The sequence below is a fragment of the Podarcis gaigeae genome (assembly GCF_964106915.1).
Source record: "Podarcis gaigeae genome assembly, chromosome: 9".
Taxonomy (NCBI): domain Eukaryota; kingdom Metazoa; phylum Chordata; class Lepidosauria; order Squamata; family Lacertidae; genus Podarcis; species Podarcis gaigeae.
The window spans coordinates 29,755,496-29,783,050 of record NC_139685.1 but is presented as its reverse complement, the minus strand read 5'-3'; the positions used below and the strand labels follow the sequence as shown (position 1 = coordinate 29,783,050).

General features: G+C 39.8%; 1 protein-coding gene and 1 long non-coding RNA gene across 3 annotated transcripts in view; one reads left to right on the top strand and one right to left on the bottom strand.

The window, feature by feature from the left end:
* Positions 1 to 5,183: 5,183 nt before the first annotated feature.
* Positions 5,184 to 16,227, top strand: LOC310852553. Of its 2 annotated transcripts, XR_014568254.1 has the most exons (4): positions 5,184 to 7,721; positions 9,104 to 9,249; positions 12,565 to 12,646; positions 15,089 to 16,227. It is a non-coding gene; the product is annotated as an uncharacterized lncRNA (long non-coding RNA). The 2 variants fall into 2 exon arrangements; XR_014568255.1 differs by lacking the exons at positions 12,565 to 12,646; positions 15,089 to 16,227 and having other exon boundaries at positions 9,104 to 11,129.
* ENPP6 (ectonucleotide pyrophosphatase/phosphodiesterase 6) overlaps positions 8,363 to 27,555 on the bottom strand; it is a 27,949-nt gene continuing 8,756 nt past the window's right edge. The window contains exons 3-8 of the mRNA XM_083755820.1: positions 22,600 to 22,711; positions 21,673 to 21,814; positions 18,037 to 18,216; positions 16,261 to 16,398; positions 11,894 to 12,017; positions 8,363 to 8,611 (exon numbers count right to left, since the gene is read on the bottom strand). Of these exons, the coding sequence (XP_083611946.1) occupies positions 8,406 to 8,611; positions 11,894 to 12,017; positions 16,261 to 16,398; positions 18,037 to 18,216; positions 21,673 to 21,814; positions 22,600 to 22,711 (902 nt within the window). The 3' untranslated portion in view covers positions 8,363 to 8,405. The remainder of the gene's footprint in view (positions 8,612 to 11,893; positions 12,018 to 16,260; positions 16,399 to 18,036; positions 18,217 to 21,672; positions 21,815 to 22,599; positions 22,712 to 27,555) is intronic.

Below are 27,555 nucleotides of genomic sequence, written 5' to 3'. Positions count from 1 at the left end.
AGAAAAAAAAGGACAGGGATTTTTGTAAGTCTATATTTGAAAGTCCCTCCATATGGTAATATTGTGTTCATGTTGTTTATGTAGTGTTGTGTGAAATATCCATTTTGGATTGTGTTACTTTTTAAAATATTAAATAACATTTGGTTATATGTTACGTTTTCAAGTCTTTTTTATTTTGTTTTGCAAATGCCACTGATGTGAGGAAAACGTGTATGCTAGTTGCGTTTTGTGTTTTCAGTCCATTTTATCATGTTCATGTTATACTTTTTCTGTGTTAGAAACTAAAATGATTTTTGAGCATATGAAGCTGCCTTATAACATCCAATCACTGAGCCATCTAAACATCCACAAGTATGCTGGGGGATAGTTGAGGCTTGTGGGGGAAGATCACCTCCGTAGAGTTTTGTTTTTACTTCTGCAAACCTTGGTGTCCCGTCCCCCCCACCATGCTGATACCTCACTTTTGTTTCTTCTTGGACCCATTTCGACTCCCATGTAGCTAGTACTCATCAACAGAGTTCATCATTAGAAGGAGTGATTAGTTAAATTTTGCTTACTACCACACACCCTGAGAAGGCTAATCAAATCATAGAGTTGGAATATACCTCAAAGGTCAGTTAGTCCAATCTCCTGCTGAGGGAATAAATAAAACATTCGTAATAGGTGACCATTTAGCCTCTGCTGCGATACCTCAATAATGTATTCAGTGAATTTCCTTCGGGGAGGGGGAGGAATACAAATAAATATTCTGAAAATGTTTGGTTTAAGAGAAGAGGTAAACTTACAAATGAACTTGTGCATGAGAAGCTTGGAAATTGGTTATAGGCTTAACTAATAACCTGTACACAAATGTTTATTTACATCTTGTCTTTAAAGATGCAAATTCTAACCAAGGTGACTTACAAGAATAATGAAAACAACAATAATAAATTCACAAGACAGTATTGTTGCATACATCAGGACTGTTCCCACACAGCAGTTGGTGACATTATATTGGGTACCTTGAACTGACTCTGAGGGTTTTTGTTTTTGTTTATATATTCTGCAGTCACACATATTAAGCTTGATTCCAACTTAGCCTCCATAACCCCACAGTTTCCCTAGGCCTTCTAACCCATATCCTATGTGGGTTGAGGAAACATTGAAATTTGGGTCAATGCTCTGTAATAGGGCATGTGCTTTTTATATTTTGAAATCTTAATTTGATAACAAACCTCTATCATAGCTTATCTTAAGCTGCAGAGCACATCATCTGGGATGGATGTAAAAAAGATTTGAAATTACTGTTATTCTAGAATACCGACTGAGAGTTTAAGCTCAATGATGTGTTTGTTTGTTTTTCTACCTCCCTTTGGAGATATTCTGTTCCCTTTTTCTTTTGTGTTGACTTCTTAACAGGCTGCTTCCAGTAATGAAAAAATATTGGACTGGGATGGAATGTGATCCACTCAGCACATCTGGCAGCTGATGCTGTCATTCATTTGAACCCAGTCTTTGTCAGTAAGTAAAATCTAGCAATGTGCTTGGATGGGTGGATGGATGACTTAGTATCGAATTGGACCCTACTGTTGTAGGTACTGGGTGCACTTGACACAACTTTCTATATTTACAGGAATTAACCTTTGTGACCTATAACTTTAGAACAAAAACAGTGACACTCTTTTCACTGTGTACAGACACCATTTTGTGATGGACACTCTGTTTATCTTCAGAGATTTGCAGGTAAGGAATCCCTTTCCCTCAAGTATGTGATATCTTTATGAAACTACAAAATATCAAAAAACAAACATCCTGTTTGTCATTAATAACAACACGTTTTAGCTTTTGGTTTTATAAAATATCATTATAGAGCACAATGTTTTCCCGAACTTGTTTATTTCCCTTATGGGTGACTTATCTCGTTAGCTTTAGTTGAGTCATGTATTTTTTCCTCTCATATTTCATGCCATGAAGATGTGGCTTCTGTTAAATCACTTCATTGAATTATTCTAGCTCTGTGTTGCCCAAACACATTATCTATTCAATGAGAGACAACTAATACCCTTGTCAGTGCAAGGTTTGTTATGACTCCTTTTGTAAACTGTGGGGTCCCATATGGATGTAGGAGCCATTTTGGAGAGCTACCACCATGCAGCTCTTAGGGCTACCTCTACTAACTGCCACCACATAGAACAGTCTTGCCCTGAAGGAAACAGGAAAGAAGTAGATAAGCACCTTCAAAACAAAAACAGTTGCCTTTTTTGTTTGATTGATGCTTACTGTTTTTTATAATTTTATGTAAACTGCTTTGTGAGGTGGACCTGAAAAGTGCTTTAAGGGAGGAGAACAGCAGGGAGGGGCAACAGGAACCTCAGCAGTATGAAGAAAAATTATGGTTTTAGCTACATTGGTAAAATTAGGTGGGAAATGATCTCGCCTCAAAAGTTGCAATGAGGGAAGCTGAAGAGAATGCATTCAAAGTGAGCATTTCATTCACCTCCATTTGAATCTGGGTAGCAAGAGGACAGTTGAGAGTAACAGAAAAACCGGGGGGGAAAACTGAATTGCATTGGACGGAAGGGAACATGTTCCAAAGGGATACACAGCAGACAATGGTCCATAAAAGGACAAAAAAGTTATGTTAAAAGGGCAACAGTTTAAAGTTTGGATAAATGCGGGAACTTAACCAAGAAGGGATTACAGATGTGTGTGTAAGTGGAAAAAATATGTGAGTGAGAGCAGTGTGTCTATTAAAGAAAAGGAGCAGCTAGTAATTTAGAAAGTTAGAAGAATAAACTCAGTGAAAGAACACATTCTGCAGTTCCATAGTTCTGTGTATTGAAAGTATGTTCACATATTTACTTCACAAAGGCCCTCCCACATTTCCAATAACATTTGAGTGCCATATGTATACTCATACATGAGTATACCCTCCGCATACTCATGTTTATACCAGGTCCAGTAAACATTATGCATCCATTTCTTCGTAACAGTGAATAGATGCCTTAGTTGAGCCTAGACATGTAGGCCCCATTTTCACATTCAAGAGGAGATTGCTTAAGCCCAAGGCTCACTCATATGCTCTGCAATTTGTGCAGCCTAACATGTTGAGGCACTGTGTGAACCAGCCCCAAATCCATCTCAATATGCATTAAATATAAAGAATTGGAAGACATAACTTGGATGAGTGATGTTATCACTGGCTTCACTCAATTGCTCTTAATGCCTCTTTTCCAAACTTCAAATAGTCCAGCTTTCCCCCTTCATGTATAATCACTGCTTTCCAACCAAGTTGGAACTCCCACCCCCCACCCCCCGTTTTAAGTATGCCTGGTTTTCTGCATGTTAGAAAGTAAATTATGCTCCTGCTTGCCCTTGACCAAATATTACCATACCTGATACTCTTGGTTCTTCATAGAATATACTGATGCCCAAATTTCCTTAGGAAGTCCGAAAATGACTTGACTTAAAGTTTGCTTTTATGTCCTTCTTGTTCAGGGAGCTAATATAATATTCTGGATATGAAAGTGTGTGTCTGTAGTTCAGGCTTCCTCAACCTCAGCCCTCCAGATGTTTTGAGACTACAATTCCCATCATCCCTGACCACTGGTCCTGCTTGCTAGGGGTTATGGGAGTTGTAGGCCAAAAACACCTGGAGAGCCGAGGTTGAGGAAGCCTGCTCTAGTTCCTTAAAAATAAACTGCTGAAACCAGACAGTGGTCATTCTTGAACTGTTATAAGCAGCCAGTCAGAGTCCACTTCCCTGTTATATCTCATATTGGCAGTGCTTCCAGTCTCTTCATCTTATCCTCTCCCCCTCTCTAAAAGCATGTTGGTGCCAAGAGAATAATAACTACAGTACTTTAGAGTATTGCTTTTCAGACTGCTTTTTTCAAAGAGAGAAACCTTTCTTTATGTGTTAACTTTAAATGTATTTGAATTTTAAATATAGAAGAGTAGGCCTAAGTAAGGCCAGAAGAGGGAGCTCTGAGGCAAAAAAAAAAAAAAAGGGAAGTAGAGCTATACAATAAGCAAGGAAATTCTCATCTTGTGTCTGAGCATTAGCCTGACATACATACATACATACATACATACATACATACATGTAAGCAATATATTGTTGTTGTTTTCAGGACCTAATGCAGTTTTCATTACTAAAAGCAGGGTGCCCTCAAGCATCCCCCTTGTGTTTACCAATGGCCCCCTCCTGCTTTTTTATTTTTAAATAAGGTGGGGTTTGAAGGTTTCTTCTGATTCTTTGATGGGGAGGAGAGTTACACACACAAACCTACCATTCAGCGTTATTGTGAGGGGGGAAATGGATAACAATGTTCACTACCCTGTTTTTTTACAATTGGGGATGTGCAGATATACTTTTAGAATTTGATTATAAAATGAGCACAGTGTCTACGATTCTATTTAAAATAGAGCAAAGCCTTTGCCGCTACCCCAACCCCCCGCGGCTGCACTCAAGCATTTTCAACTTGTTCATTTCATACAGCTGTAGAGCTAATACACGCCATAGAAAGGAAATGACAAAAGATTCAAAATTTAATTGTACTGTAAAGACTTAGGTTAACTTAAGTTATTCTCATTTTCCACCTTTATGTCCTTGTTTGACAAAACAAAAAACAAACAAAAAACAACCACAGCTATCATTCATTAAGCTGATGAATAATCAGAATATCCCTCCAACACTGTTGACAGTATCTTTTCTATTAAGTAGGGTAGCCAACCAGAAAGAAAAAAACCCAAAAGCGGGGGGTGGGGGTGGAATCTGCATTTGATCTCTGGGCAAGGTGCCAGAATTATTTGTGTTGATGCTGCAAATATTGGCAGATCGCTTCCAAAAAATAGAAGAAAAGTTGCAGAGGGATCTTTACATTATTAGTGTGCATGCTTCACCTACACACATACTAAGCTAGATGAACAGCAAGCTGTTTTACATGCCAGCTCATGCAAGACTGCAGCGGGGGACATGTGTGGTTCTTCTGTGGTCACACTTCATAGGCTATATTGTACTGAGAGAGGTTGGGAATCGGAAGCAGGTGACAGAGAAACACAGTAGCATGGAAGTGGCAATTGCTCTGACACCCGCTTTTCTGGATATGCTCAGACAAGCTAAGCCTACCATTAACAGACAGCTTTTGCTACTCCTTCTACCTCCTTGTACAGCGCTCTGAAATTTGCCAGACTCTGCCTCTAAACTTGCCCTAAACTCTGGTTCCTGGCCACACCCATGTACCAGAAAGTTTTAAATCAAAACTTGGTAACCAATTTTTAATATTTCTTGTAAACCACTTACAGGTTTTATAACAATCAAGCAGTGTATAAATTATAAAGGGGAAGGAAAAACCCTACCACTGAGGGTCAAAGTAGAAGTAATGCTAAATGTATCTTTACACTTCAGATGCCTGATTTTTTAATAATTCAAATAGCGGCTCAGATTTTTTTGGGGGGGGGGTCTCATCATCATCGTTATCATAGCAAGGAGGAAGAGTTTTTCCTCCCCTGCAGTGAATCAGATGAAAATCACTTCATTTTTCATGGGAGGACCCTTCCTCCCCCCATTAGCCTAATGGAAGATTCCCTTCTGGTGCAAATAGTAGCTTCCTTATTTCATCAGGAGTGCAGCAGGGAAGGAAAGTGTTAAACCCCCCACACCTGCTGTGATTATGATACTGGGTGTGTTTTTTATTTAAAAAAATGTATGTTAAATGTTTTTCTTGGCCCAGATAAGTGGGCCAAGCTGGTTGCCTTGATTTCACAATTAGACCAAGTTGTTTAGTGCTTTTTTGTAAACATATTGTATTTGCAATAATGCGTAATACTATAGATATAAAGATCTGGCTGCTTTTTTTATATTAGTCTATTGTTTACCAGTATTCCAAACATCACTCACTGTTTCTTTAAACCCTGCCCCCAGTCCTACCCTATCGATACGTTAAAAAAAAACATCAAATTGTGCTATGTACACATTAGAATGTTGCAGTGCACATCTCTGACTTTAAAAAAAAAGTATAACATCAATCAGTACAAAAGACCCCAAAATACTGAGTGGTTCAATCATTCCTCTTAAGGTCATTCAACATGAAGAATAGCTACTTCTCTGTTTCCATTATGAATGACTGATATCTTTGGGGTGCATGTTAGTGAGGTATCATGCTGTATCTATTTGCACAACCCCCCACCCATTAAACTGGGAACATATTGAAAACTCTGTCCCACCACAATTACTGTGGAAGAGGCTCAGCATCGGTCAATAAAGGCACTTCTTTTCTATACAGATACAATAATGGTTCAGTTCAAAACTCTATCCTTTCTGGTGCAAACCAGGATAATTCAGCCGTTATGAATGGAGTGTTATGCTAAATTCGCATTGTATATATAGAAAACAAAAGGTGCCATTCTGTGCTCTCACTTACTTGGGTGTAAGCCCTGTTGAACTTAGAGGCTTTCTCCTGAGTAAACATATATAGGATGGCACAAATGTATTCAAGTTTGAAGAAGATGAAAGGCAAAGCATACCAAAAAAAAAAAATGTTCACAAGAATACAAAGAACTTCTGTACTGTTTGCATATCCTAGTGCTTCCTGTTTGGGTATCTTCTTGAAAAATTGACTTGCAATTCAGTAATTTTTGTGATGGCTTTGAAATATTATTATTATTATTATTATTATTATTATTAGTGGTGAGGCATGGAGAGTGCTCCAAAGAATTCAAAGTGCCTGGTCTATTAATGAATGACACAGACTTTTAAACAATAGATGCTTGTTCCCCAGCTACTGCAAATGCTTAGAAAGAACTATATTGCCTTGTATACTCAATAGCTTGGTAACAAAAGACTGTTTTTCTTTTACTTATTTTTCCTTCGAATGGATTTGATGGTTCACTTGAACTTTAAAAAATTGCATAAAGGTTTACCAGTTACTGCAGAACTCTTCTGTCAGGGTTAATATCTGTGTCTATGTGACAGAGACATGCAGAGGCTCATGCATAGTTGTAATCCTCAGTACATCTTCTGTTTAAAGAAGCCAAAGCTATGAAGAATTTTGAATATTTAATCTTTAAAAATTTAATTTTACATAGAATTTTTCAAAAGTTGCTTTTAACATTCACACTGGTGTATCAAGCTGTTAAGGGATTTTTTTCTCTTGCAATTATGGTGAGCGAATGCACTCTTATCTCTTTAAAAGAGAGGAAGGACTTGGCATCTCTCCCTTTTCTAGACAGTAAAACCTCAATTATCTGAATGACCTTAATGCAAGGAAATGCTAATCACACATGGTTGCTCTGGCATTAGGTTAAGTTGGAAACACATTTTAAATTTGGTTACCTGACTTCCAAAGAATAGGGACTCTTTATTTTATTTCCCACTGGAAATATTTTAAAGAAAGCTAAAGCTAAATAAAATCATACCGATCTGCAGCATTAGCACAGAACAGGAATGAAGAAGTGACTTGTGACATTTGTGAGGTAACCTCCATGCCAGGATAGAAAACTAGCACTTGGAACTTTTATCTGAAGCTGAGTGGTATTGCCATTAAGTTCTGGTAAAACCAAGGAGCCTTTGTCTGATCTAAATGTTTACCATTACAGTGCCAAATGCCAAAGTCTTCAGCTTAAAGCAGAAATGCAGGGAAGGCCATAGACAAGTGAAGCATCATTGGTTTCGGAACAAATGCTTGGTGCCTATGGAGAAGGGCTTATGGCTCAAGTGGTAGATCTCTGGATAATTTGAGGTACATCAGCAAAGCTTTCTTGTTCCTAGCTGATCAATAGTAACAAAAATTAAGCATTAAATGGGGTGGGGACCCAATGGGGAGGGTAGTAGTAAACCACGGATCTCTTTTGTGGAAGGACTCTAAGGTCAGTTCAGTTCTGGTCCTACGCTGAGCTCAGAGTCTTTTGTACCAGGCTCAGGTTGATGGATCTTGATTTAAAGGTGGGGGATACAAGTGGAGTAGATCCTTCGAGCCTGAATTGTGCCCACACCTGGCTTAAGGGATAGCCTAAGTGGGGGTGGCTGTCTAGTCAGCAAATGGAGCTTTCCATATACCTGCTACATGTAAATAAATGCAAAGCCAGGAAGACTTCTAGGACCAAAATGGCTAGATTTCGTGTAGACCTTTTAGTCTTAAGCATGTGCTTGTTTCACCTAGAGGCTGGTTAGGGACCTGGAGACGAATACCATCGAAAATGTTCCTTCTTTCCCTCATTGGTAGTGCATGCCCCAGAACTAGGAGCTTACATAATGTTTCTTAGTGCCTATAAACATGTGAAGCTGGGTTTGATGCTTTAGAAATGCATATGTATAATCTTCCCCCAGACAGCATTCTGTTAATACTGCTATTCAAATGACGAATGGGAAAAAAAGACTGGACACACTGACTGACATTGTATTGGGACCGGAGTAACAAGATCTGTTATAAAAACAATACAAACAGAAGTAGTGCCAGCACAGAGCTGCTCCACTGGAATGATGGTGCCAAACTGGCATTATTTTTTAACATACACTGCACTCTCGACCAGGACCCATTGTTTGGCAATGGCTGTATTCCTGCAACCTTGCACATGACATTATAAACATCAACTGATCTGATTGGCGCGGCTCTGAAGTTAGACTTGAAATCTGAAACAAAATGACAATGAGGCATTTTAGATCAGTAGCGTACTTTGCAATGCTGCAAGCTAAATTAATATCACCTGAAATTTAACGTTTGCCTCGCTTTTGCATGAGGTCAGAAAGCCTTTAGCAACAAAAAAAAGTTAGCAAGCATGGTCCACATTTAAATGTTCACTTCTCCCCATAGTACTCTCATGAAGGCTTACTATACCAGTTAGTCAGCCTCAATGTGAAGTTCCTTTCAGTCACTACTGCACAGTTATTAGTGCATGTTGTGAATCGGCCCTCTGGTCCAATATCAGAGGATCTGAGAGAACATGGAAGAACCTCCTAACCTACTGACTGGATCTTGCTGACCGTGAGCAGGTGTGGGTATTTCCAAAAGTATTGTTTAAGCAACATTTTATTGTTCGTTTGGTATCTTGTATTCTGTGTTTGGCATTGTCTGCTACCCACTGTTCTTTTGCCTTTAATCACATCCCTGGATCTTGACTTCAGGTTATGCCGCAGTTTAGTTTTCCCACTAGCAGAAGGATCCAATTTGGATGAATTTCACAGTAACAACTCTGCTGCAGTCCTTGCCATCCCGGATCAGTTTGGGATGGAATCCAGCTAAGGCTTATTTCTGCAAAGTAATTTTGACTGTATGTTCCATTTCTCCATATATGGCCGTCGTGCCACATTAGCTCTGTTCGTATCCTTGATAACCTTAACATTTGCTTTTGAGATATTTGCTCCATTATGTTTTACTTCCTTTTCCCACTCATAGTATGTCTAGGTATGGGGAACAGTTACAGCTCAGTTGTTAAGCATCTATTTTGCAGTTTCAATTCCGAGCATCACCAGGCTGGCCCTGGGAAAGCCTACTGCCTAAGATCCTGAAGAACTGCTTCCAGCCAGTATAGATAATAATATGATTAAGATCCCTTCCCTTCACCATGATTTAGGTTAAACAAATGACAATCAAGAGAATATAGTGGGTCCTAAAGTATATCTCTCAGGTGTCAAAGGCCTAGGTAAAGAGTTGCATTTTCAGCTTACAACAAGGTAAGGTTAAGGTAGGTAAAGAACCCCTGGATGGTTCAGTCCAGTCCAAAGCGACTGGGGTTGCGGTGCTCATCTTGCTTTCAGGCCGACGGAGCCGGTGTTTGTCCATAGGCAGCTTTCTGGGTCATGTGGCCAGCATGACTAAACCGCTTCTGGCACAATGGGAACCAGGGAGGAAGCCAGAGCGCACGGAAATGCTGTTTACCTTCCCACCGCACTGGTACCTATTTATCTACTTGCACTGGCATGTTTTCAAACTGCTAGGTTGGCAGGAACTACCAATCTTAACACCTCAGAGAGGGTCTGTTGACCTAGATGGACCAATGGTCTGAATCAATATAAGGCATTATGTTCCTATGTAAGACACTGAGATAACATAGCAAGAATATATATGCACGCCCACATGATTTTTACCATTTTGTGTTTGGGTCCTACTTGATAATAAAGAACCAATTCAGTCCTCCCAATTATAATTATAGGATGTGGTTTTTCACAATGGTTAAATCAAAGACAGTTGAATATGTTGCTGGTGATATAGCCCTTTTTTATACCAGTTGAGGAAATAATGAACCTTATCCACCCCATTCTGTGAGGGGGAGATGACTTTGGATGTACTTTGGACTGAGTATGCTTAACAGACAAAGAATAGACCGTGAGACTTCATCTTAGCCTTGAATAATTTTGAATTGCTCTGGTTCCAGGAAATCAAAAAGTACTGCTTGTAATACTTTTGTTGAGTTCAGTAGAAAGAACTTATTTCTCCAACAAAAGCTGGTTTTCAATGCTTTCACAAATAAAGATACTCCTCTGATAACAGACAAGTAACATGAATAGTTTAAGGATTGGGTCAAGGTGAAATGTTTGAAAAATTGCTCCTTGTTTACTGTGAGTGGAGAGAGATAATTTCTCCGTAAGTTTTGAATGATGGATTATTATTCTTTTAACACAATAAAAAGTACACAGAGCCTTGACTGTAGGCAGAGGGGTCCAACATTTGCAACTCCAAGAACAAAAACAGTTCACTACAAGCCAGACTTTTGATAAACACAGGGGGGCACAGCTAAATGTTTCCTTCTGCCAATATTACTCAAGAACATCCAATGTAGCTGATGAAATCTCAGACTACTGGCAACCTCTCAACCCAGCACAATTATCATAGCTTTCAAAAGAAAATTGCCTTTAACTATAATATATATCCTTGAGTGGCAGCTTACACAGACCTACCATACTTAACAGGTTTACTTTTAACTGCAATGTCTGTGTATTGTAATATTAAACAAAATAAATATTGCCCTATTTTGCAGGGTGGGGAAAGGAAATAATTTTACAGCATTGAGAAACTGAGCCTTTAGTGTCATCAGCCCAGTCTTGTGGAAGACCCTGCCAATAGAGATTCAGCGGTCACCTTCTGTGCCAACTTTTAAACCTTTCTATTCCACCAGGCCTTTGCAGGCAATAAAGAGTACACCACCCACAATGGTATACTGATGCTTGTTTTTAATTCTTTTGGTTTTTAACTTACTTTTAACTTTAGGATTTCATATTGTTGCAAACCACTGTGATTTATTTTTTTATAAATATTTTTATTTAAAAATACTGCGTATGTTGCTCTGGCTCGTGACATATTTAGGATTAGGATTTAAATAAAATTCCATATTATGCAAGATTTACACTTTCTCATTCTGTGCTGTCTAAACAGAAAGACATTTTATTAGTTGTGCTCCCTTATGTAGTTCATAATGGCTAGGACAATATATTTTAACAAAGTTGCTGGAAATATGCTGGTAAGGCAATTTATATGCAATTTTCCCAAGCAGTTTAAAACAAGGCATAGAAGTTGGAAGTAGAGTAACTCTTGTTTCTGCTTCATTTGCATAGTGTGAGGAACCTTAGGCCCTCTAAAGGTAAAGGGACCCCTGACCATTAGGTCCAGTCGTGACCGACTCCGGGGTTCTGATCGGCAAGTCCTAGGTTCTGTGGTTTAACCCACAGTGCCCTCTAGACATTGCTAAACTGCAACTCCCATTGTCTTTGGCCATTGACCATGTTTGCTGAGGTTGATGGGAGTTGGAGTCCAATAACATCTGGAGGCCCACAGGTTCTCCACACTTGTTGTAGCAGAAAGACTGAATCTGCACAATTAACTAGTGTCCACATACACTCAACAGAGAGCACCAAAAACTGCATCTGTTGCAAGCAAGGAAGGAATAGGATGATTATCTACTTCTCCAGTTGACCTACCTGGCCCATATGCAAGGAAGAATCCTCTCATATCCACCAGTTCATTATCATAGCCATGCCATCCATTCTGCCAGGCATCTCTTTTCCCAGTTCCATTCTCCCAGAATGGAAGCTTTTCTTTGCTCTGCGGGGAAAGAAATTCTGTTTAACATGAATGTGTTACACATCTCAGGCTTGAGTGCTGAACATAGTTATTGAGAAGAAGTTCCACAGTGAAACTAATTAAACTTCCTTCCAAGTAAAGGTGATCATCCAGATGAATGGATTTAAAGAATGGAATCATTAAATTAAGTAATTGTATTTAATTGTTTTGAAAAAAGGTCATACAGCACTACAAATACAGAGCCTACACATTAAATGACTGAAGCACAATCCTGTGCATGCCCACTCAGAAGTAAGTCCCACGTTCAGTGAGACATGCCCTAGATAAGTGTGCATACTGTATAGGATTGCCATGCTAGTTTTAATTTAGCACTGCACTTTAGTCCTCCATAGACATAGGGTTGGTAAAATAAAAAATATGAAGGGCATCCTAGATGAGAGCCCTGTGTAAATGGGTTTAACTAGTCATTTAGTTGATCTAGATTAAATACCATTACACAATATTATATTAACACAAACAGGTCAGTAGTGTTTTATGAAGTGACTGCCCTCATCTTTTCAAAGAGCAGGAAGAAAGCTCAGACATCCTTCCAAGCTACATCCATGATTGCGAAAACAATTCAGGATGACTCGTCTATCAAGGAGATATTTGTGAGTAAGCATCAAGGAAATTTAAGAAAAGGCCTTGGTATCTCTTCCAGCTACCCTATGAACCCCCATACTATAGAGTTCTGTTCTGTATTCTGCATCTTTTAAACCACAATTAAGCCTTTGTTTGTCTCCCACCAAACAAAACACTACTGTACCAGTAAGCCAAGAACAAACTTTGATTATAACTTATGGGTTGTTGTTTTTTTGAGAGATACAACCTATGAGCCCAAGTTTGGACATAATGCTAAGCCAAATACTGGAGCAGAAATGGGAAAGAGAAAAGTGGCCCAATTTTAGCCCTGTGCACCAGCACACTGCACATTCACCTTTAAACAATAAACTGTGGCTTATCACTTCAGCCACAACAGCTGCAGCAAGCAATGGTTTTGAGAAGAGCTGGCTTTGATCCTTCTTTTACAGGAATGTATGCTTCACTAACACAGTCCCCATTTTCCATTGTCATTCTGATAACTCTGGCCCCGTTTTTTGACTTCCACCTTAGCTGAACTACTGTGGTGACATATTAGTTTAATAAGAAAAACTATAATACATTTGAATGTATTATCCCATACATTCAATATGTTTGATTTTATGTACTGAAAGTTGCTGTGCTTTTGGACTTCATTCTCAACAGGCACTGATAGGCATTTTCTTCATACGTGGACCTGAGCAGAGGGCACTTTTGATTTATTAGTTTTGATACGCTGCTAGATGAGCCAACAGCAACGTCTAGCAAATTTTGAAAGGTTTAACAAGTTATGTCATGCTGGCATAAGACTATTTTACAAATTAGGTAAGACTTGGCAGGCCATAGGTTAATGCTAGCAAACGTGGTAGACGTTGTGCAGACCACTGACAGCCTGGAAATAAAATAAACAGAGCAGCAGTGTAAAGGGGCTCTGGAGTTAGAAGGGGGAACTAATTTCCCCCCCTTTGTTCACTCTGAGTGCTGTCAGTAAAAATAGATAGAGAAAAGGAAACATATTTAATTTGTCAGCTAGAATTGTTCAATTATCTAGTACATCTGCTGACTATTAAATACAGAGAAATGTATGGATACTCAAGGGGCTCCTGAGTTTTTAAAGGTTTTTATTTTTTTAATGACTACAGTGCTGACAGGCAAGGATTCTCATCATAAATAGAAGCAGATAAAAATCAAAAGGGATTCCAGCATCACTTTATTGTGTTACTAGCTCAAATTCACTGAAGCTATAAATTGGAAGGGCATCATTCTTTGGATCGAGCCATTGCTCACTCTTGTTGGCATCACTCATACAGGAAGGGGAATTTGAATACCCCATCACTGGAAGCAGTGGCAGATTTTATGCTGCAACTGTGTGTAGCAGAAATCATGCATCTCTCCACTGTATAAGCCTAAAATCCAACACAAGTGATAATGTGTCGTGCCAGTGACATTCAAGTTTTGCATATTTGTCACTGGCAGGACCCAAACCCAAGGTAACTGTACCTATATTTTGTTGGGAAGTAATAAAAAGTAACAAATCATAAATCAGTTCTGACAGCTCTCCAGATGTGTGTAAGGCCATTGTTTTCATGGCAGCCCCTACTACTTTTTGGAAGGAATATGGCATGGTGAGCAAGAAAGGAGACACCTACCAAATCAGCTATGTTTCCGCGTTGGAGTCCTCTAACAGGACAATCATAATAAAGACCACAGCAACCAAGGTTAAAATAGTCTTGAGTTGGAAATTCAGCTTTATTTATTTAAGAAGACTTCTAGGCCTGACTGCTCTCCTGGTGTCAACCAGCTTCTAATGAACTCTGCTTTGGGCAGTTGGCCAAAAGAACAGTAATGGGTGATACAGACAAACTGGAAGAAGATAGCTGGCTGAGGTGCTCTACCAACTTCCCCTTACAGCTGGTGTGCCTGGACCATGTAAACTATGTTTTATTTTAATCTTTTGTAATTTTTAAGTGTGTGTGTGTGTGTGTGTGTGTGTGTGTGTGTGTGTGTGTGTGTGTATGGCGGATGATATGCTGATAATCTGTTAAAGTAGGCACACACATCATCACACACTTTTACTAAAAAGATTTAAAATTTTACTTTCATTTTGCACACTATTGTTTCTCTTGTGAGCTGCAAAACTGCATTCAACTATACCATGTTTCCCATATCTGGAAGACTGTCAGCCCCTCTATCATGGGCCAGGAGTCAGCTTTGCCTGCTGAACAGCAGCCTGAAGGTGGAGAGTCCACCTGCAGCTGATCAGCCTTCAACGACACAGAAGAGGAGGCACTGATGAGAACCAGCTGGTGTTAGCTTTCTTAAGCAAAGCTTCCAGCAGCAGTCAGGTGCTGGTAACAACACTTGCAGTTCCTGGCCCAACCTTGCTGCTTCCTGCTTGTCTCAAACCCCTGATCATCAGATTCCCTGACCCCTGGACTGTCTGGTCACACGGATTGCTGTTTGCCTGACCCTAGGACTGGACCTGACTTTGGATGCTGACTCTCCTTCCAGGCAAGTACACCTCAGAGACTCTTCTTGTTGGCTGTCCTCCCACTCTACTGAGCTCTGCACATAGTTGCTCAGCAACAAGACTACAACACCCTCTCCCCACCCCAAGAAATCTTCCACCACTATGTGCTATCCACAGTTTGAGGGTTACCCAAGAAATCAAAGTGAATTTAACCACTGGGCTATAATTTAGGACCAGATGTAGAATTGAAGATTTTCTCAAGCCAGGAAAATCATTACACCTGTAGGTGTTCTATATGGTAGGAAGCTTAAAAATGAGATCTGATTGTATACAAAATGGTGCAGATGACTAACATGACAAAGACATTTCTGACATCTGTGTTCTGCTTATGCCTTTTCAAAATGATGTGAGACGGAGCAGTTAAGAAGAAGAAAACATTTTGAGTTGCTGAGACATTTTCAACAATAACACCTTAAAATATATCGAATATAATATTTGATAGGTTTGGCAGCCATTTTACAGTCCCTTTGATAGGGAGGAAATTAAAAATCAATTATTCGCTATATAATAAAATACATTTTTGAAATTCTGTTCTGTTAATAATGAAAGTGGTTCAGGAACAACTGGTATAGTGGAAAGCTATTCTCAAAAGCTAGAAACAATAAAAAATTAAGAGTAGGAAGAGACATACTTACTCCAGAAGAACCTTACCAGTATCAGCAAAGTTTCTAACATTTATAGAGAGAAAACATTTAATGTAAAATGCTATTCCACCCTGTAGTAGATATTGTGAAAATAATTTTAGAATAAACCAGTTAATTAAAATAGATGTAAATATCTCCTTATATTCCTGAAATGAAAATGAGATTTCAGCTTTTCAAACAGTATATGTTAACTTTAATTTTCTTCCAAATATGGTTATATTGAAACACAGCCTTAGTTTAAAACGACTCATACAAACTGTCAGTACAACCTATGACCCAACAAGCAAAATAAAGCATATCAACCATGTATGGTGGCCCACAAGGGACTTATTAAACTTCCTGGTTTTGCTATAGAGCAAAAAAAACAAAAACAAAAAACAGAGGACTTATGAAGCACCAGACAGCCCACTATTCATGCCTGTCTTCTGTTTGATGGGTCACAACTTGTATAGCCCTGACACAGATGATTTACCTCCACTATGAACCATCCTTCTTCAGCGACAAGTGTCAAAGGAGAGACAAATTTCCCTTCTTTATAATAAAATCGAGCAGGGATATCCTCTTTCCTGTAAACTGTCATATGTGGCACATTTTTCAGTTTGTTGTATACCTGCAAAGAAAGAAAAGCTATGAAGCCTCAATGCACATCATAATTGCTAGCATGGACTGCCCTAGCATGGACTGCCCTAGCATCACATTGCCCTAAGATATATGGCCTTTTAAAAACAGCTATTATGGGAACACTGTGGGCTTACTAACTTGTGCAGAAAATCCCATGAAAAATATTCCTTTTAAAATATTGAGCTTGGATATAATTAAAGGAGGGGAAATTAGACTTCTGCACCCCCATCTTGCTGAGAAATAATGTATTTGCATTCCTAGCTCAGCCAGTCACAAAGCTAGGTAGTAATATTTTGAAACATATTAAGGTTGCAGTCCTGTGCACATTTACCTGGAAATGGTGATTGGCGAACTCGGTTTCTCAAGTTCTAATTTTTCTTCAGTTCTCCACATATCCACATCAATTTACTATTACAAAAAATTGTCAGTGAATTTTGCCTAATACTGCACACATAATTTTGCAAATCCTATTTCCCGAATGTAATGCATTTTTGTATGTTATTTTCATGAATATGCGTTATTGTGCACCCTTTGCCATAGTGTGTTCATTTTTGTACACGTTACTTGGCCAAACTATGGCTTGGCTGGTAGCATTATGGCAGCAGAAGGCACAGGAAGGAGCCAAGTGGCCACTTTTTGTTCCATGCGCCAGCCTTTATGCCTCAGTTAAGCTCAACTGTAGTTTAAAGTGACATGTAGACCCTGCTGATAAAATCTGACCTATTGATGGGAAGGTGATTCAGAGGTCATGATGATGCATAAAGGATGGACCAATCTCTTAGGCTGAGCCTAGTTTGTTAAGGGCACTATAGCAGCATTGCCTTAGGGCAGGCTTCCTCAACCTCGGCCCTCCAGATGTTTTGAGACCACAGTTCCCAGCCTCCCTGACCACTGGTCCAGCTAGCTAGGGATCATGGGAGTTGTAGACCAAAAACATCTGGAGGGCCGAGGTTGAGGAAGCCTGCCTTAGGGCTACGATGCATGACTGTAGGACGCTAGCAGACGACGTGTAATTCTTCCTAGTCTAGGGGTTATTGGGCTGTTTTTGTTTTGTTCTTTTGATTGTTTTATTTATTTCATTATTTATTTTGAGTTTTTATTTTGTGATTTTTATCTTGTGAACTGCCCTGAGACCTATGGGTATAGGGTGGTATACAGATTTAATAAATAAAATAAAATAATAATACAGTCGTACCTCTATAAAGTCGAACAGAATCCGTTCAATTTCCGAAACATTCAGAAACCAAAGTGCGGCTTCTGATTGGCCAAAGCGCGGATTCTGATTGGCTGCAGGAAGCTCCTTCAGCCAATCAGAAGCTGTGGAAGAGCCATCCGATGTTTGGCTTCCAAAAGAAACTTCGAAAACCAGAGCACTCACTTCTGGTTTTCGATTATTCAGGAGCCGGAACGTTCGACTGAGGTACAACTGTAATAATAATAATCATAATAATAATGATGATGATGATGATGATGATGATGTACTAGGACCAGGTTCTTTCCTGTGAATGCACAAGTAACGCCCGAGTGTGGAGGCCAAGCAGCAGAACTGGGTGTTAAGTGGTACAGGAAAGAGGAGAAAACCCCTGATTGGCACAAAGTGGGTAAAGAAAGAGAAAAGATCCCTTGCCTCGGACTGCTTCTCCTTGGCTGGCCACAGGCTTACAACAGGACCTCGGTCCTTTACTTGTATAACATCGCTCATGTTGATACAATTTCTCAGCTCGATCACTTTTTCCATCCAGTAAATGTCAGTCATCCCATGATCCGAGAAAAGAATGACATTCAGGTCATTCTGCAGGCCCTTGTCCTGTCAAGAAAGTAAAGACTGTGATTGCAGCTTGGGAAAAATACACAATGCACTTCCCATTTTCAGTTCGGTAAGCAGATTCACCATTCCTGCCATGCTGATAGAAGAAAATGTGCTGTGGGGGAATAATCCCTTCACCATTCCAAGCTTAAAAGTGGCTGATATCAAATAACATTCTAGTCTTGATTCAGAGAAAATTGCACTTAAGTTGAAATAAATGGGTCTAGTTAGAGATGGAATATACATGCTATACAGTGGTACCTTGGGTTAAGTACTTAATTCGTTTCAGAGGTCCGTTCTTAACCTGAAGCACCACTTTAGCTAATGGGGCCCCCTGCTGCCGCCGCACCGCCAGAGCACGATTTCTGTTCTCATCCTGAAGTAAAGTTCTTAACCTGAAGCACTATTTCTGGGTTAGTGGAGTCTGTAACCTGAAGCATATGTAACCTGAGGCGTATGTAACCCGAGGTACCACTGTACACTGTGATGAGGATGCAACCATTGAGTGTAAGGGCCCTTCCAGATGTGCTGTTTTTTTTGGGTAGGATTCATTCCTATACTGGCAAATTCAGGTTGCACAGTTAAAGTTGGTGTGGCAGTCTTGCACAGTCAACCCACTTCCCACAAAAAGCTTGAGCTTTGGGGGATAAGAAAAGTGATGGAGAAATGGACTGAATTGTTTGATGCAGCATCATACAGCCTTCCTGCAAACAATTCAGAATTCAATAAATAGCCAAAACTGTCTAGCCTCCCTGCAAACTTTCCACAAACAAATCAAGGTGCAAGTACAATAAACAGGTAATGTGGAAATGACCTAAGTCTCTGCATCCCCGGCCCTCATTCTTGGTGCCAATGGCTGGAAGCGGTAGAGATTTACAATTTGATGTTCCAAACCATCATCATCATCATCAATTCAATTTATATCTTGCCCTTTATCAAAAGATCCCAGGGTAGTGTACATCATTAAGAACACATTTTACAGAGTATCAATAATAAAAACATAATAAAAAGCATAACAGGCAGCATAATAATAAAATGATCATAATAACAGTCATCCCCTCACCCAGTTTTAACAGGCCATAGATTATTTAATGGCTAAAGGCCTGGGTAAAGAGGAATGTTTTTATCTGGTGCCTAAAGACATGTAATGATGGTGCAAGGCAAGCCTCTCTGAGTGAATACTTGTGCGACTACACATTCCTACCAGAGCAGGGATCATTTGCCAGAGGGAGGCTGGTTTTGGTGGGTTCCCTGTGGCTGCACAATAAATATTCCCTCAGAATTAGCACAATGAGAGATTAACATCTGCTTCTGCTGTTAGTCACAACTAAGTTACTACCCTCTTGGTTTGCAGACTAACTTTCTCTGATTCTTTATAGTTTCTTTAAAATATAACCATGTCTTGCCAAGCTAAATCAAGTAGTCTATGGACTAGCATAAAATGAGGAGTAGCAGGAACAACACCATAAAACCCTTTTGCTACTTGCACTCATTCTAACCTCCTGAGCAGTATTTTATATGTGTAGGTCTTGAAATATTGGAGTGCTGGTGGATTTAATGTTCAGGTGGATACTCTGTGTCTAGGTTGCAAGCTATGAAAGGCTTTTAAAAATCCAAGAGAATAACCTTGCAGTTATTGCAGAATCAATTAAATTTGCTTCCACCTTCCCACACTGATGAGCAGGCAGGCTGCAGTTTTATCTTGCTCGTTCATGCTTATTGTATGCTGTAATCTGGATGACGTGAATCAATCTGTTACGCGCGCTAAATGCGTTTACTACATTTATAAGGTAAAGGTAAAGGGACCCCTGATCATTAGGTCCAGTCGTGACCGACTCTGGGGTTGCGGCGCTCATCTTGCTTTAGTGGCCAAGGGAGCCGGCTTCTGGGTCATGTGGCCAGCATGACTAAGCCGCTTCTGGCGAACCAGAGCAGTGCACAAAAATGCCATTTACCTTCCCGCCGGAGTGGTACCTATTTATCTACTTGCACTTTGACGTGCTTTCGAACTGCTAGGTTGGCAGGAGCGGGGACCGAGCAACGGGAGCTCACCCCGTCGTGGGGATTCGAACCACCGACCTTCAGATCGGCAAGTCCTAGGCTCTGTGGTTTAACCCACAGCGCCACCCGTGTCCCTTACTACATTTATTAAAGGTAAAGGTAAAGGTACCCCTGCCCGTACGGGCCAGTCTTGACAGACTCTGGGGTTGTGCGCCCATCTCACTCAAGAGGCCAGGGGCCAGCGCTGTCCGGAGACACTTCCGGGTCACGTGGCCAGCGTGACATCGCTGCTCTGGCGAGCCAGAGCCGCACACGGAAACGCCGTTTACCTTCCCGCTGGTAAGCGGTCCCTATTTATCTACTTGCACCCGGAGGTGCTTTCGAACTGCTAGGTTGGCAGGCGCTGGGACCGAGCAGCGGGAGCGCACCCCGCCGCAGGGATTCGAACCGCCGACCTTTCGATCGGCAAGTCCTAGGCGCTGAGGCTTTAACCCACAGCGCCACCTGTGTCCCTTTACTACATTTATTACATAGCTGCAAAATGTCAGTGGATGCCAAGAAAGCAAAACAGAGCAGTCCTTGCCCACTGATTTTCTAGTTTAATATGGTAGATTTAATCCTTCTTTGAGGGAGCATGTGAATCTATGTACCCAGTCACCCCAATGTTTCACATTCAAGACTTCAGACAGAGGCTTCTCCCAGTTCTGCTCAGTGCTCAAATGGCAGGGGAGTGGGCAAATAGATTCTCCCCCCTTTCCTTTTTATGATGACTCCTTTAGTTGGAAAGCACGATTTGGCTTAAACGGGGTTGGTGGCTGAGGAAGGGTTGTAGATGTTACAATTGAAGGTGCCTGATACTGAGCCTGAGGACTTGGGTAATTTAAGGGCCCTGAAGACAGGCAGTTAGTTGTCCCTTTTAACTTGGAAGAGGTGGAGCATACAAACTGACAATCCTCTCACTTTCTCACCGAATTTATTGGGTACTCCATGCATACATTGGCATTCTGACTTTGCTGTGGTGGCGGTGGGCCCTCAGCTTACCTTGGAGCTCTGACGAAACTGGTTTTCTTCACTATCTGGAGCCAGCCGTTTGGGAACCATTGCAAGCACAGCATATACTATTCCCTTTATTTCCTTGTGTGTAAGCGGTAGCAGTGTTTATGCATTTTATGACATCACATCCAGCAATGGCCACCTTCACATCCAGCAATGGCTAAGAGTACAGCATGTGTACCCTGTCACATTTGAAGGAGTTACGTGCATTGATTTGATCACAAGTACCTATGACTCACATCTGGAACAGGTACAATGTGTGTTACCATTTCAAACGATGTGTAGATGTATATACAAGGTGTGATGAAACCTTTGATGAACAGTTACAAAGAATGTTTAACAAAGATAAGGAAAGGACTGTGGGGCAATTAACAGACCCCGTAGCCTCTAAGTAACACTAACCTTGATAAGCTTTGTCATATTGTGCAATACGTTATCCACTGCTTTTAAGGCATTCTTCCTCTGAATAGATGAGGGACCGTAGTGATGACCTTCTACATCAATCCGTTCATAATACACTGCTGCCATATCCGCTCTGCCCCTTCTAGAGTGGCAACACCACAGAAGAGTTAGGTGTAAAACAAGTATAGTATGCTACTATTTTGAAGCATCTTTCAGAATCAACACTAAGACTTGGATTTTTCCATGCTATGTGCAGCTAAGTGTTGCAGACAGAAAAGGCGCAGGCCATGCTTTTTAATTCCTCTACATTCCTGAATTTGCTAATTTGCCTCTTCCTCCCCTCATTGGACCATTGTTTCTTATATTGTAAGCCATTTTTTTATACCCTAAATGTTTTGTCCAAAAGACAGTTTATAGATATAGTCAACAACTAAATAGGCCTTTCCAAGTGGAGCAGCTTCGGAACTAATGGTAAAGTTCACACAACCAGTTGTTATGGTGTAATGCCAGTCTGTGTTGATGCTTTCAGTGGCTTTTAGCATGCCGAACTAATCTTCAGAATACTGTACATTGGGAAGACAGTTGTATAAATAGGTACAAATCTTCATTTGGAAAGTGCTACATTCAAAACCACTATTGACTTCTTCCTCTTTCCCCATCTGTGTGTGTCTGTGTGTCAAATTTAACTGGAGATGAAAACAAAGAGGGAGCTGAGGGAAACGACGTTGGTCTTTGCCATATTCCCCCCCCCCCTCATCTGCCACCCCCTCCCTGCATTATCTCAATTAAGGGTCCTTTCTTGCATCTCCCATAATGCAGAAAACCAAAATGAATTACCTTTGTTATCATATCGTGCTGCTACTCTTATGGGGAGGAAGGTTTTACTCCTCAGATTAGAGAAATAAATAAAACATTTGATTACTTTACCTCAGAAGCTCAATAGCACTATATACAGCATTGGAGAAATTGCCATCTGTTGGAACACTATAATATGGTAGGCAGTAGGTAGGTCGAATTCCAAGGATTTCAACTTCACACCCTAAAGCAAAGTGTTTAATTAGTTGAATTCAGCTTCCGAATTTTGAATTACGAATTTAAATAATGTCATCAATATTTAGATAGGGATGGATATATTGAAAGGGACTCTTAACTCTTAGATTGAGATATACAAGCCTGCACCAGTGAAGTTCAGATTTTGCACCAGGACTTCCTCTTTCTCTCCTCCCCCTGCACTCCCCTAAAATATCCAGGGCACCCCGTAAACATCCATCTTGAAACCCAAAATCTGAAAATAAAAAATGTTGACCTTAGACATGAATTCTGTATATTCTTGGTATGTTCCCAAAAGAAAAGGGCTAATTTTGAACATTCAGAACTGGAATCTGAAGGATTTGCAGCCATTTTGGTTAGCTGCTTGTTAGAATTAAACTATTTTAAAATTTAACCATTTTTTTTTCAAATAAAAACTCTTAATTTTATTCAAAAATCAGTTTTGTTTGTATAGGACTAATCAGTTACACTGCTCCATATTACAATAAATTAAGAACAGCAATAGTCTAGAATTCAAAAATACTTTTACCAAATATTTTGTATTCAGGTGTGCAAAACCTCTTTCTGGAACTGAAAGTTTGAATCTCTTTCCCCATAGGATCTTATGAAAGCATTTTACACCAATTAACTTTCCGTCACCTCAAACCTTTCCCAGAAAAAATGCACTGATTTGAGTCCTAGAAGCTTGTGGCAATTCCTAAAGGGGGGAACGTGAGCTCTGAACACAGGAGAACCATGTTTTAGTATTAATATTTATAGCTGCTCTGCTTAGCAACAAAAAACACAAGCAATTTAGTTTTTCATAACCCAGACACCCTGAAATCATAGTTCTGTAATATGTATTTCCTCGAATAGTCCCAGGAGAGTCAAACAAAAGGAGGAATGAGGGGAAATTGTGGTGGCATTGGAGAAAACAAGTAATGTGGGAAGTCTTACACTGGAGAATCTGAAGAAGTGTGCATGCACACGAAAGCTCATACCAATGACAAACTTAGTTGGTCTCTAAGGTGCTACTGGAAGGAATTTTTTTATTTTATTTTTATTTTGTTTTGACTATGGCAGACCAACACGGCTACCTACCTGTAACTAGAACTGAGGAATGTCAGATGCCCTCTATATAAGTAATGAATTACATGCTTTCAAAATTTATGTGTTATCTAGTAACTACTAGTTCTCAGCAGCTGCCCTAAGAGGCCAGGTATTGATGGTCCTCATAGCATTTTCTGCTCTTTAAGTAATTGTTTGTAATTGTTTGGGTTTCTATTATTGTTCTTTTTCCGCTTTCAGGTCCTTTTTTTTTTTTTTTGCTGCATTTTACTATGTCCGTCTGACCTATAGAGAGCTTCATAAAGCACATTTTCCTAAATTTTAAAACCCACCTGAACATGGGTCTCTGTTCTATAGCATTGTGTATTTCCTCCTTGCCAGCAGGTAGAAACGGTGAGCAAAAGCATGATTTTGAAAAGCATAGCTTGGTGGGCTCTAAGGCTGAAGACCAATTTTTCAAAATCATAGTACAGGTACACAGTCATTATTCTCCATTGAGCATGCACACATTTTTGTCCCACCATCATCATCTCCAATCAGGCAGGTTCTGCAGCTTCTGAAACTGTACAAAAATCTCCAAAACCAGTCAACAGAGGGGATGAGAGCCTACACAAAGGACTATTCCCTTCGCTTAGTACAACTAACTGCAAAGGCTTTTGTCCGTCTGCAGCCTGTCTGGTTGCTCTGCCTATATCTCTTTTGGTATTTAGACCATTTAACTACCCCAGTTGCACTATTTTGTACTATAGTAGTAGTAGTAGTAGTAGTAGTAGTAGTAGTAGGAGGTATCGTATTATATAGTAAGGTCCTGTTTAAGCCTTAAAAAACTTCTATTTCATTTCACTTTCTTATATATAGTATTCTGCATCTTTATATGTTTGACACAGAGACTTGAACCTCTATCGTTTTCCAATTGTATATCTAAACATTGGTTTAGCAGTTGTATGCCAAATGTCATAACACAACTCTTTTAAAGGTTTCCAGATTGCTGCAAATGGTCTGGGAAATGTCTTGATCAGAAGGAGAGGGGTAAAAGGAATGGAATTTGTGGTTTTGTACTTTAGATTTTTAAAATTCACTAGTGACATGGTCATTCAACTTTAGTTGAAGTAAACACATCCATATTCTTATAAACAAACCGAGCAGCTGCATAGTCACTTCAAAATGTTACTTGACATGACCTTAAATCAAGTTTTGAAAAAGATGAGAGGATTGTAACATTTTATCAATAATAATCGGGAGCTCAAAAGTGGTCAATTTATTTGCATGGTTCTTTCACAACAGTATCAGTGATCCACAAAAGTGTTGATGCACAGATGTTAGTTATGTCATGTATTCTGAGATACCATGTGCTCTGAGGCATATAGTTGTTCAAGTTTAACAAATATTCTGACTAGACTGTATGACTTTAGACTGCAGGTGAGGGATTCCAATGGTTCAGAACCATGATATACACCTGGCACAATACAGTCTTCTTCCCAACTCCTGCTGTGCTCATCCATGGTCCATTCTGGGCCAAGCATGGGCAAGGAAGTGTTCCCAGGTTGTAGCATTAGTTCCAAGAGCAAACGATATTATTTTCTTGTGTGCATTGCAAAGTCAGATACAGATATGTTCTAAGTGGCTCCACTGTAACTGTGAAGTTTCCTTCCACTTGAGACTCAACCATTTTTTAGCTTTTAGCATTTTTAGATGCCTTAGATTTTTATGCCTTGTTTTGGGTGGCTTTCAAATACAGGAGATTTTAATTAAGCATTCTGTAGTATTTAAAATGTTAATGCTTATTTTGTCCTAATTGTTTTAATCAGGGAATAATTTAAAATGTTGCTGCCTAACTTGAGGGTGTCTAACCATTGAAATAGAAACATTAATTGAGTGCAATTTAACTTTTGAAGACAAAATCCTCCAGTAATTAATCGTTTCTACAGTTTTAAAACTTAGTTCAGAATCTGTTTTCTGATTATGAAATGATTCATGTTTTAAAATTTATCAAACGACTTTAATTCTTTATTATTCTGTACAAGTATTTATAAAAACTGGACAGGCTGACATTGTCAAACAATCATTTGGGAATTATCATAAGATGAGATTCCATTTGGAAGGATTTGAAGAATATCTGACAGCAATAGCAATTTGTGTGCAAGGCTTAACGGGCTGTGATAGTTTAGCTGTTCATCAGGTTTCCTATTTAAGAAAGGAAGAATGCCTTGGCTTGTTTCCCTGCCTGTCAGAATTGAGCAAATGCCAACTTGTATTGTCATTATTACTATTATTATTATTGTATCTGTCTGTTGCTGAGACACTGCCCTTTCTGTTGAATGGTCTTATGCAGTATTGTATGAGGGGAGACGTGACTAAGTGCATACATGGTAAGATGAGATGAATTAGCATAGAACATGAATGAGTAGTTCAGCTGCCTCATTGGCATTCTCTGTGCATAAACAAACAGAGTCCTGCACATATATCAAAGTGTGCACACATATAAGGAGCAACAGTAAACTATTGCCATTACAAAAGCAATATTAACGTGGGACTCCCATTTGTAGAAATAAAGCATAATATCCAGTGATTATATCTCAAGAGTTTTGTCAATAGTTCCACATTCAATGTTACCTCCAAAGAGAAAGTGGTTTGTGGGTTTAGCAAAACTAGTGACTGACTAGGAAATACACCAGTATATCCTGGGGTGCCCATGAACCTCTGAGTTATGGATGCCAATTTTTAATGGAAAAAGGGAATTGTTGAACTTTGCATATATTTGCATGTTGGCATTCCAAATACATAAGAGGCATGGCTTGATACATTGACAATGTTGATCAACATACTGCTCTTATTGGAAAACATATTAGAAAATATTTATTGAAATAAATATGCTTTTTACTTAATGAACAGAATTAACCGAAAACTATTTTGGTGAGGTTAATATCAAAAGTTTGCAGCTCAAATGTTAGGATCCATTTATATATGATAGAACATCTGTTGGCGACTGTAGATAAGCACTAACATGGTTCTCAAGGCAGCTACACTAAGCAGCTGACATATGCAGGTCTTTTTTACAGGGGGAACTCACAGGAGTTCAGTTCTGGCATCTCTCGGGTGGATGCCATTGCTATTCTAAGGGAACAAGGGAGGTGTAAGTGGTGAGTACTGGCACCTCTTTTTCTAGAAAAAATAGCACATGTATTTTCTAGATTAAACGATTTGCAAATTGCAGTCAACATGAAGATACTCCTGTGCATCTTTCTCATATGACATCCAATATCCCACAGTATTGTTGCCCTGGTTGTGGTAGCGCTACTTCAATCCCTGCCCAGTTGTGCACGGGATTCCAGGTGTCTTGGCCCTCAACCAGGGTCTGTTCTCCTTTGTGGAACCGAAGACGTGGCGGAGGCTGTCATAACTTTAAGAAATACTATTTATTCACATATTTACACCTGAATTTAGATGGTGGGAGTCCAGATATTGCAGCATGGTCGTCTCGAGAGGGGCTCGTTCCCCATAGCAGTGCAGCACTGAAATCTAATGCATATCTTCCAGCTTGCCTCCAGCCAGCCAGCCAGGATCGTTCTGCCTTTTCTCAGCTATCCCAAGCCTTGAACCAAAGGCCCAAAATATTCCGGTGCCATCATACCCAGTTACCCTGGTAACCTCAGGGCAGGTGGGAAGGTGGGAAGTTATCTTGCATTGCCAATGGCCCTCAGTGGCCCTGTACTGTTTCTTAATGGCCCTTGCTAGGCCAGATTGTTTTCTGCATAGGCTAGCCCAGGAATTCATCCACAGCTGTTG